This window comes from Sphaeramia orbicularis, chromosome 17 (genome assembly GCF_902148855.1).
Source record: "Sphaeramia orbicularis chromosome 17, fSphaOr1.1, whole genome shotgun sequence".
NCBI classification, from domain to species: domain Eukaryota; kingdom Metazoa; phylum Chordata; class Actinopteri; order Kurtiformes; family Apogonidae; genus Sphaeramia; species Sphaeramia orbicularis.
The window spans coordinates 50585395-50597010 of record NC_043973.1 but is presented as its reverse complement, the minus strand read 5'-3'; the positions used below and the strand labels follow the sequence as shown (position 1 = coordinate 50597010).

At 39.6% G+C, this 11616-nt stretch overlaps 1 protein-coding gene across 1 annotated transcript in view; it reads right to left on the bottom strand.

Moving 5' to 3' along the window:
* The window catches only part of LOC115437425 (cadherin-18-like), a 6229-nt gene extending 6081 nt beyond the window's left edge, over nt 1-148 (bottom strand). The window contains exon 1 of the mRNA XM_030160648.1: nt 100-148. Coding sequence (XP_030016508.1) covers nt 100-148 — 49 coding nt within the window. The remainder of the gene's footprint in view (nt 1-99) is intronic.
* Nucleotides 149-11616: the final 11468 nt, after the last annotated feature.

Genomic DNA, 11616 nt, shown 5'->3' with positions numbered 1-11616 from the left:
CCCTCATGATTAAAATACCTGCAGTCTGAACATGCTCATCCATATGCATCATTATCAGGATCCAGTTTACACTGATTACCGGATGGAATGGTTTCTGACCACATGTCCCTCCCTCCAGCGCCGCCTGATGAGCTGTCTCATATCCCATGCTTCCTCCTGTAGATGTAGGTAATTACCTTCCTGTCTGCTGTAGAGTCAGTAGTTCTTCATCCTCTGCCCAGGCACAGTCAGCCACCATTATGCAGTTCATTATTTATAGGACATCTTGTTCTGGATGAACACAGGCAAGAGGTTGCTTTCACTCTGACACTTTTTTGCTGGTGGTGGGTTGAAGTGGTCTGACCTGACATAAAGTGGGCACTCCATGTAAGGGATCACATAGAAAGTGCATGTGCCGTTAAGTGGCTTTTCCAGCCGTTCAGACTTTACAATATAGTGCATTGTAGACCGATGTAGAGGAGGGGTAACGCTGAATGACTGCATGAAACATGTATGTGCAAACAGGATCTTTTTCACTGTTCTATGCACTATGATTACACCGGTCTACAAGAAAAACAATGAAACTTTAAAGGAGTGATATTTGGCTTTTTTGGGGTTTTTTTTTAAATGGAGTTCTGCATTTTCAGACATTTCCCTGTGGTCTACATAAACTGTAAGTGCTCTGCTTGGGTCTGAATTCTTCATTAATTCAACTCCACAGGTCCATCTTTGTTTATAAAAGCTCCGATTAAAGTCGAGGGTTATTATATCAGAAACCGAGAAAACTGAAGAAGAAAAAGTGAATTTTTCAGTCAAATCTATCATTAACTAAACATAAACCCAGTGTGTCCTTCCACTGTGACTGATCCAACTCCACTGGTTTTACTGGTGAATCAATGTTGTGGAAGATGACGGTGTTTCCATGGTAACTACAGAGCCTCTGAATGTCCAAATGGGTCATATCTGATGACCATGAAAGATGACAAACTGTATTTTCATCAGTTTTTTCAATATATTGATAACATTAGTGGATCAGCAGGTATTATAGGAGTGATATTTTGCTTTTTTAATGGAATTCTTAAAGTCGAGGGTTATTACATCAGAAAACTGAAGAAAGTGATTTTTTTTTAGTCAAATCTATCTTTAATTCAACATAAACCCAGTGTGTCCATCCACTGTCATTGATCCTCCACTGGTTTTACTGCTGAATCAATGTTGTAGAAGATGACGGTGTTTCCATGGTAACTACAGAGCCTCTGAATGTCCAAATGGGTCATATCTGATGACCATGAAAAGATGACAAACTGTATTTTACACCAGTTTTTTCAACATATTGATAAATTTGTGGATCAACAGGTATTAGGAGTGATATTTTGCTTTTTTAAATGGAATTCTGCATTTTCAAACATTTCCCTGTGGTCTACATAAACTGTAAATGCTATGTTTAGGTATGACTTCTTTATTAATTCAACTCCACAGGTCCATCTTCAACCCTATTTCGAGGAATGACACCAGAAGGTCATTTTGAGCGCTGGCCCTTTAAATGCACATGAGCCACTTCAGCCCCGCCCCCTCCATGTGTTGACTGTGCTGCTCTGTCCCATTCAACCAACAGCTGAACATTTTAGGTAATCGGCTCAAAGTTTGGACATATTTTCAAACAATTATGTCGTACTCAGAGAAATGTTCGTCAGAAGTCTTGACCTTATATGTGCAAACGTCGTGACGTAACTAGTTATAAAACATAACAAATTAAGCAGGAATTAAAACAAGTTGTAGAAATCCAGTCGATTTTGCCAAAATGAATCTAAAGGTAGCTTTGCAGCACCTGGAGGGTTCAAATTCAAACTTTCTAAACTATTAGGGTCCAAATACACAAATAAATGAACCAAAAACTAATAAAAGTGGGTTTAGCAAAATATGAGCCCTTTACCACATTTGAGTCACTGATAAAGAAAAATAACTGAGTAGTGTTAGATGTTTTAAAACATGAATTAATGAGAGAATAGGTTTTAAGAGGATGTTGTGTCTGCACATTAGAATACATTCACTTTTCATATTTCTTCTAGTGTAAGATTTATTAATCTATTACTAAGTATACATAAATCCATGTATATCGGCAACAGTGGCGTGCACAGACTTTTTGAAGGTCAGGGGCCAAAAGGAAAAAAGACAATGGCACATACAGCGCGTTCTCTGCACTTTAGAGGGCATTTTATAGGGCGTTTTGACTCCCAGGAGGGCACTTTAGCACACGTTTTGAGTCCTAAGAGGGCACTAGGACACATTTTTGCTCCCAAAGGGCACTTTAGCACATGTTTTGACTCCCAAGAAGGCCTTTTAGCACACTTTTTGACTCCCAAGAGGGCACTTTACCATGCATGTTGACTCCCAAAAGACACTTTAGCACGCATTTTTACTCCAAGGAAGGCACTTTAGCAGGTGTTTTGACTCCCAAGAGGGCACTTTAGTGCACGTTTTGGCTCCCAACAGGGCACTTTAGTGCACGTTTTGACTCCCAAGAGGGCACTAGCATGAGTTCTGGCTCCTAAAAGGGCCCTTTAACACACATTTTGACCCCCAAAAGGGCATCTTAGTATGAGTTTTGGCTCCCAAGAGGGCACTTTACCATGCGTTTTTCAACAATTGGACCACGAGGGGGCGTGTGACTGCCTCCCCTGGCCCCCTCCTGTGCACACCACTGATCTGTCATAACAGATCAATAACACTTTGTCATAAATCTTGAATACAACTTGATAACCAGCCTCTGTCTCTTTAAAGTATGTTCGGTTTAGCAGATTTTATCTCCAATGTCATTCAACATATAGTCAAAATTTAACATATGAAGTGAATTTATGTAAATGAAAGCTGTACTATGTTCTGAAATTTTCATTTCCAGTGTTTGTTTTCCTATTGCACACCATTCCAATGCCACCTACATTCACAGATGTCCGTAAACATTTCTAGTAAGAGTATATTCAGTAAATATACCTGATAGCAGTGCCAAGTATATGAAGTGTATATACGCATCATTATGCCACATGGTGAAGAATAAATAACCCTAAATATAGCCAAAACAAATGCTGCTATGAATGTTAATAACTTGGGGCATTAACAATATGTTATATATTAACATATCTAAAGATGAACACATACATAATTAGTTGACCAACCTTCAACATTGAAGCCAGTTGTCAAGGTGATTTCAGTGAAGTCAAAAAGGGAATGATGCTGTATACAAATTGTTTCATCCTAAACAAGTGTTGAAGAGATATTGTGTAAAAAACCTAGACAGATACAGCAAAATTAGAAGGACAAACAGACAGGACAGACACAACGCCGTGCCCACTGCTGGTACCATCTTGTGAAAATACTTGAAAAATATATTTTCAACAACATACTAAGAAATGTATTTTAAATTATTACGATCCTCATTATCCTCATTGATTCTCTACAGAAGTTATTTTAGTAACAAAACCACTAAACTGAAATGTAAAAAAAATAAAAATTAAAAAGATGTAAAAAAAAATCCTTCCATCCCAGTGTGGATAAAAAATTTATTCATGGGAGAATCAGTATGAAGTTTGACCTTGAATTATTAGTGAAGTTGCAAAATGAATCAACATTGATACCGCTGCATAAAAACACAGTTTCATTTTATTTCATTGTGCTTTAAAGCAGGCGCATCTGAACAACATTGTTGGTATCATTATCACTGAACCGTTCAGCTAATGAATCCTGTTACAGCTGAACTGGACCCACAATAATAGTATTTCCTCAGTGTGCATTCAGCTTAAGAGAATAATGCTATTAGTTCCAGTTTCAGGCTTTTTTCTTCATTGGTTTTTGAGATATTGGGGCTTTGAAAAAAGAGTGTGACTAATAATGACTGGGAAAGAAGATGAATCTAAAGAAAATAAAAGGTTTTTGTACATTGTTTAGGAGTGATAGGAGTAATGTGTTATTTTCTGACAGTATCTGAGATGGACAGATGGGAATATTTTCTGATATGTGGTGATCTGCAGTGGAATTATAACTTTAGTTTATAAATGTGGCAGAAAATTTTGTACTTTGTCATGCAACTACAAAAAGCCCATGTCATGAGATGGTTATTCTCACCAAAACTGTAAAAAAAAAGAGAAATAACCCAGGTCATTTTAGATTAAGCATGTTGGTTATTACCTTTGTTAATGGTCTTTCACTGGAAACAGGATCAGCTAGTTAGCCATGTCAGCTAGCATTAATATGGAACTGCCTTCTCATACATGTAAATAACAGGTATCAGTCAGGTTACCAGCATCAGGAGGCATACATAACCAACATGCTTTACTGCTTCAACCAGGAGGTCAAACTCATTTGAGGTCAGGGGCCACATTTGGCCCAATAAGATCTCAAATGGGCTGAACCTGTAAAATAATTACAGTGGGAAAAAAAAAAGAAAAAGAAAAGAAGTGTAGTTTTACCAATATACAGCCTGCTATTAAATGTTTGTGTGTTTTTGTGTATTATAGATTCATTATGATCTGTAAGTTGTAATTTACATGTGGAAACAGGGGTGGGAGTTGATGAGAATTTAACTATTCCATTATCAGTTTTGCTTATCAATCCGATTCCTTATTGATACTCTTATCGATTCTCATTGGGTGAGGGAATAAAACAGTACAAACAGGTGTGTTTGCATTAACTGTCTTATATTTCCATCTGCATAGAAAATATAACATATACAGTATGTACAAATAATAAGAACAGATGACACTCGGACCGGTACCAGATAGTCATATATGAGGCGGCAGTCAGGAATGTTAAGGGGGCACGTGCTGGTGACGGAAGCGGCGACGGGGGGTCACACCTTACAACCAAACAAAGTGAAAGTGAAACTTAAGACACGTTACTAATTCCTCTATGTCTCCTGCTGTTGTGCACCTCATTTTCCTTTTCCCTACCTTTGGAAACTTTTATTTTAGGGGGCAGGACATTTGTTGCCCCCTCCTCTAGAACCGGGCCTGATGACCATGACACCCTGGTGTTTGCTCTGCTGCTAGATTCACAAGTGTCACTAATAGGGATGGGAATCGAGAACCGGTTCTTTTGAGAACCGGTTTCCAGTAGCTTGATTCCTTGGAATCCTTTGCCTGCCTGCTTAACGATTCTGCTCATCAATTCTGCCTTCGTTGTGCATGCATGATGACGTCTCGTGTACACAGCATTGTTTTGGTCAGATCGTAGCCAACATGGCGTTGAGGCAGAAGTGGTCCAAACAGACCACACCAGGTCTAAACAGACCACACCAGGTCCACTGGAACACTGTCAAAGCTTCCATTTCTTCTAAAGGGTGGAATCCCTCCAATATCCTCAAACATTTGTCCACAGCATGTGATTCATTTACAGCAGGGGTCTCAAACTCAGATCCTCGAGGGCCGGTATCCTGCATGTTTTAGTTGTTTCCCTCTTCCAGCACACCTGACGGTCGTTATCAGGGTTCTGCAGAGCTTGATGGTAGGCTTATCATTTGAATCAGGTGTGTTGGAACAGGGAACATCTAAAACATGCAGGATAGTGGGCCCTCGAGGCCGAGTTGAGACCCCTGATTTACAGGAATGTCACGTATTTGATTCATGACTTAGCAACGCGTGTGAATGTAGCGCAGAGTAAATGCCAGGACGTTCATCTGGGCCCAGTTCTGGTTCTGGTACGGGGCACAAATATCGTACCCCCTCAATACAAGTTCTGAAGGTAGGGGAAAGAAATGAGGTGCACAACAACGGGAGACGAGCAGAGTTGAAACCGGTTCCACGTTGTAGAAATGCAGCAGTAGAGGAATTAGTAAAGAGTCTGGAGTTTCACTTTCACTGTACGCGCCCCCCGCCCCGCCCCGCCCCGCCCCCCAAACCTGGCCCGACATCATCTGTTCTCATTATTTGTCCATACTGTATATGTTCTATTTTCTGTGCAGATGGAAATATAAAAGACAGTTAATGCAAACACACCCGTTGTACTCTTTTATCCTTCCCCCAGTGAGAATCATAAGAGAGTCGATAAGGAATCAGATTGATAAGCAAAATCGATAATGGAATCGGAATTGTTAAATTCTTAGTGATTCCATCCTGGTCGCTAAGTAGCGATTCAAACATGTAACATTCCTACAAATGAATTGCATGCTGTGTGGGCAAATATTTCAGCATAATGGAGGGATTTCCACCTTGAAGAGATGGAAGCTTTTCAAGGTTACAAGTTACAAGACCTGGTGTCCGTCTTTTCACATGAAATATAGTCATACTTTGGAGCGTTCTGCCCCGATGCCATGTTGGCTACAGCCTAAACCAGAACAATGGAGCGTACGCATGCACAATGAAGGCGGAATTGATAAGCAGAATCATTAAGTGGCATGCAAAGGATTCCAAGAACTGAGCTACTGTTAACCGGTTCTCAAAAAGAGCCGGTTCTCCATTCCCACCACCCTATGTGTAATGATAAACGTGGCATGAAACTGCAAAAACTGCACTTATCTTTCTTAAGACACTTGCACATTGTTATTCCCATTTTTAAAGGGTCCTTTCTGATGTAAACATTTTCATAATGTAGTTTTACTTTTTCGCTTTAAAACAAAAAAAGTTTGGAGTTTACAGTATTTATAGTTTATTACCACCGCCAGGAGGTATTGTAATCACTTTGCTCTGTGTGTTTGTTTTTGGTAGCATCTTTAGTGTAAAACTCTTCCACCCATCTTTCCCAAATCTTCCCCACAGATAGGCCTCGGCCCTGGGACCAACCCATTAAATTTTGGTCCCAGTAGGCCAAAGTTCAAGGTCACAGCAAGGTCACAACATCTACAATTTTCCATCTGTCATCATTGAGCAATTTTCAAAATTCATAAAAAAATTCAAAACAACTCCAATTAGCCTCCACTTGGATCCACCTGTAGCTTAGAACAATATCTTGTATCTGGCTCAAAATTGTCCCCATCCACTGTGGAATGTGGACTCTGTGGACATTTACATTTAACACTGAAAATCCCATTTATGACACATTTTTTATTAGAACTCAACAAATATTGACTGGAATTGAATCTAATTGGACAGACACATGACTGGTACCAAGCTTCAACTTTTTCTGCTGAATGGAACAACCTGGAAACTGTTGAATTTAAACAGAAATAGTCGATCCACACATGCACACCGTTCAGGGTGCTAGGCGGAGGTTTGTGTTCTGAACACTTATGTAATTATTTTACAGGTCTGACCCACTTTAGATCATATTGAGCTAAAATGATTTTACCATCATTGACTGTTAATACCTTCAGTGAAATTTGTGCACTTCACAAATCCATCGCACTGGGCTGGTTTTGTCCCCAGCCGTATGTTTGACACCTGTGGCTTAAACCTAAAATACTCCCAGTCACTGAGGTGGTAAACTGGGCCCTGTGGTGCGAAAGTCCAGAGTAAATCCACCATCCACCACCTTCCTGCCTGTTGAACAAAGAGCCGTGAATTCCCTGAACCATCAGTGACAAATTATTTCCTGTGCAACAAAATCAAGCCACTGATTATGTAGCAAAATGTACCGCTGGAGGCATTCTGTTTAGAACAAAACAGAACTGGATTTGCTTTTTTTTAGTCAGAGGAGTGATTTGTGAAACACTGAGTTGTGGAGAATTGGCAGCTATTTTATTCTCGGTGACTGGTTTGGGATGTAATAAATTAATGAAAAGAAAACAAATAAAAGTGTTGAGTGAACACATTGGCTGCTCTTTTCCTTCTCGCTGACTGAATCGGAGCGTTGGTGTGTTGCTTCTCCTACTGTGAATGACACAGGGAATAGATGTTCACTCCCAGGAGCCTTAGTCACCTGCTGTATTGAACTAGGAAGGAAATTGAACACCTTAACCCCACAGAGCTGCACTGGTACAAGCCAGTGAGCCATCTGTATGTGCTCTATGGGTTTTACAGTTTCCATTTGTTACACTGCAATTCACATCGTCCAGCGCTGTGGAGAAGGTAAGTTTGTACAGCAGCAGAAGAAGCAATCCTCTGTGAAGCTCAACTCATCAATCTTTGATTTCTTTGAGTCTTCACAACATGGTTGAAACACCAGGAAGACTCTAACACAATTTGTCCTCTCCTCTGTAGGAGTCACTTCTAATCCAGTTAGACAACAGGGAACAGGAGACAATAAAACCCAGCTCCTAATGTACTTTGGTCACTGACACTGCACTCAGTCGCTGGAAGGAACAGTTGAAGTGAGGATAGAAAAAAAAAAAAGGAGATAAAAGGAAATGAAGTAAATAAGGATATCCTCACAGCAAACAAAGGATTTGACGCTGAGTGCTGAGAGTAAAGGGAACGACAGTATTTGATTTGTGCATGTATGTGGGGATGTCAGCATTTAAACCACTTTCTTTTCAATTAATACGTTTATCACTGGAAAAATGGACTGGGTGCCAATCTGCTGCAAACAAAGCAAACACAATAAAACAGAAGAAAGCCTCCACTTCAGCACTAAGATGAACAGTGACGAATGACAGGGCACTGAGCAGCATCAGAGATTCTAATGTGTACCTGAGGTGGAACAAGTCACTGACTGCAGTTACTCTGTTAATCTGCCGGGCTTATGTTTAAGATATGGCTGCTGGAAGTATGCTGAGCCACAGCTGAACTGAAGAATGAGTATAAATAGATATAGACTGCACTGTGACTGGAATCCAAGATCAGCCATTCAGGTACTTATTAAACAGGGTTAGAAATAATAAGGGATCCAGGAGATGTGGTCAAAGCATTTAAGACTGTGATCCAACATCCACCCATCCTCCAGTCCAACAGTTATATTAATCATGAATAAAGGGATTCATGTGTATGTGGCACTGATATTCTAAACCAGGGCTGTCAAACTCATTTTAGTTCAGGAGCCACATTCAGTCCAATATGAACTTAAAGCTGCGGGAGACTTTCGTCACCAATTTTTCGTCACATCTGTCCATCCTCAGTCATATCGTCAGTATCATGAATCTGTCCGTCTGTCTGTCATTACTCAGCCCTCACGGTGAACAGTTTCAAAGTGTCATCCAACATAAATGAACCATGTGTTTACAAACAGAGCCAGGAGGGAACTCGGGCATCTGAGGAATTTTGTCGCAACGTGCATTGTGGGAAGTGGAGGTTCACACAGCCGCCTGGCAGAGGCAGCGGCAGTGCACCCATGTGATATTATATGGATGAAACAAACACGATAAGGAAACGGCTGGAGCTCCGCTTCCCTCCAGCCATTCAACCGTTTCTGCGTCATGTTTGTTTCATCCATATGTAAGGTAGTGTATATGTTACACCAGTAGATGGCGCTATTACACCTTTGGTTTCATCTTGAACTCCCGTTTCTGTAGCGCTTTTTTGGTCTTTCTGGTGCCCCGTAGGGTTGGTACCGGTAGTTTATGGTGCCATGTTTTCTTTAGTGCACTGTATCACCCTGCGGGTAAGCCATGTTAGTTTGCACTGACTGTTTGGAACATAAAACTGTCGAAGGTTTAGCTTTTACTTATGGTGTTGTACCTGTGCTTTGTTAGGTAAAAACACTGAGGTAGTGCACTGTATCACCCTGCAGATGAGCATTGACAAAATAAACGGTCCCGCCACATTTTTGAACGTCTCTCTTTCTTGTTTACTTACGGACTGCACCCCCGCTAGCATCCCTTAAACACACACACAACGCAGAGCCACGTAGCTGTGGCGGTGTATGAAACCCAGACCGTGGGACAGGCAGAGGTAGGCTGCATATATATTATCATGGGTGTGCTGCCGCTGCCAGGCGGCTGTGCGAACCTCCACTTCCCACAATGCACACTGCGACAAAACTCCCGAGATGCCTGAGTTCCCTCCTGACTCTGTTTGTAAACACATGGTTTGTTTATGGTGGATGACAGTTTGAAACTGTTCACCGTGAGGGAAGAGATTCAGGTGAGTAATGACAGACAGACGGACAGATTCATGATACTGAGGATATGACTGAGGATGGACAGATTTGATGAAAAATTGGTGATGAAAGTCTCCCGCAGCTTTGAGTGGGCCAGACCAGTAAAACAATAACAATGAAAAAAAAAAAGTACTTTATGAAAGTGTTCACAGCTATGAAGTTCCCTTAAAATGTGAATAACATGAACCTGAAAGCTTATTTTTGTATCGATCCAGCTGATGTCAGCATATCAGTTGCCTCTATATATGTGGCAAGTCTGAAGTACACTGAAACAAAATTAGTGTTTTTATAGACATTTGAAATTTGCCCATTATGAGTAAATGGGAGAAAAAAAGATTTAAAAAAGTCATTAAAAATTTGAACTTGGACCTACTTTTCCCAAAATGTAAACACATCTGTTGTGGGTAACTGACTATCTATAAACCCAGTTTGGTATAAATTCAACCAATAGTTTTGCTGCTAGAGTGTTAACAAATAAAGAAACAAACAAACCAAACCATAAACAATAGCCCTTGCCTCCCCATCGGGTGGTGGGATAATAATCTATAAAAAATGACAACTACAAATTTATCTCTTTGTTTTAGTGCAAAAATGTCAAATTATATGAAAAACAAAATATCCTTTCGCGAAAAAAATGAACAACCTGAAATGGCTCAATATAAGTCATTATGTCTCAATATTCTGAAATGTTTTGTGTTTTTGTCGACCCACTGTTATCTGTAAGTTGTACTGCACATGCGTAAATGATAAACTGAGGCAGGATATTGTTCAAATTGCATTTATTCTTCTTTAAAAAATTTCAGGTTGTTCCTTTATTTTCATTATTCATCATGTCATTTTACTTTTTCACTCCAAAACATTCAGAAAAGTTTGAAGTCAATATTTATACATTATTATTTTACTTGTCTGGCCCCTTTGAAATCATATTGGATTGAATTTGGCCCCTGAATTAAAATGAGTTTGACACCCCTCCTGTTCTAAACACTCTGTACTCCTAATAATTTCAGGTCATTTTTTTTTTTTTTTTTAGCATCTCGGACACAGGTGTCAAACACGCGGCCCGGGGGCCAAAACTGGCCCGCCCAAGGTTCCAATCCAGCCCACGGGATGAATTTGCAAAGTGCAGAAGATATTAAAAGTCAAGGGTGTCAAACTCAAAAATAGTAGCATAATAACCAAGAATTAATGACTCCAAATTTTCTTCTTGGTTTAATGTGGAAAAAAAAAAAACCCATTATGCCTCTAAATAATGGCAAGACCATTTTTTTTTTCTCTTTGATTTATTGCAAAGAACATTAAATTCTGATATCCTTTAATAATAAAACATCAATAACCTGAACAAATATGAACAATCTGAAATGTCTAAAGAAAAATAAGTGCAATTTTAACAATATTCTGCCTGTTTTGTGCCTTAGCAGATCTGATCTGTAACGCACATGTAGAAATCATAAGTAGAGGCACAATATTGATCAAGTTTTTCTAATTTTTCTTCAGAAATTTCATTTTTTTCAGGTAATTCACATCCTTTTTGTTTGGATAGTTTGAAAAATGTAAATATTTTTCATAACTTAATGTTATTTTTAGCATTAAAAAAATTTTGTCATTATTTATAGGCTACTATGCCATTATTTGACTGGTCCAGTCCAGTGGAGATGAAATTGGGCTGAATGTGGCTCC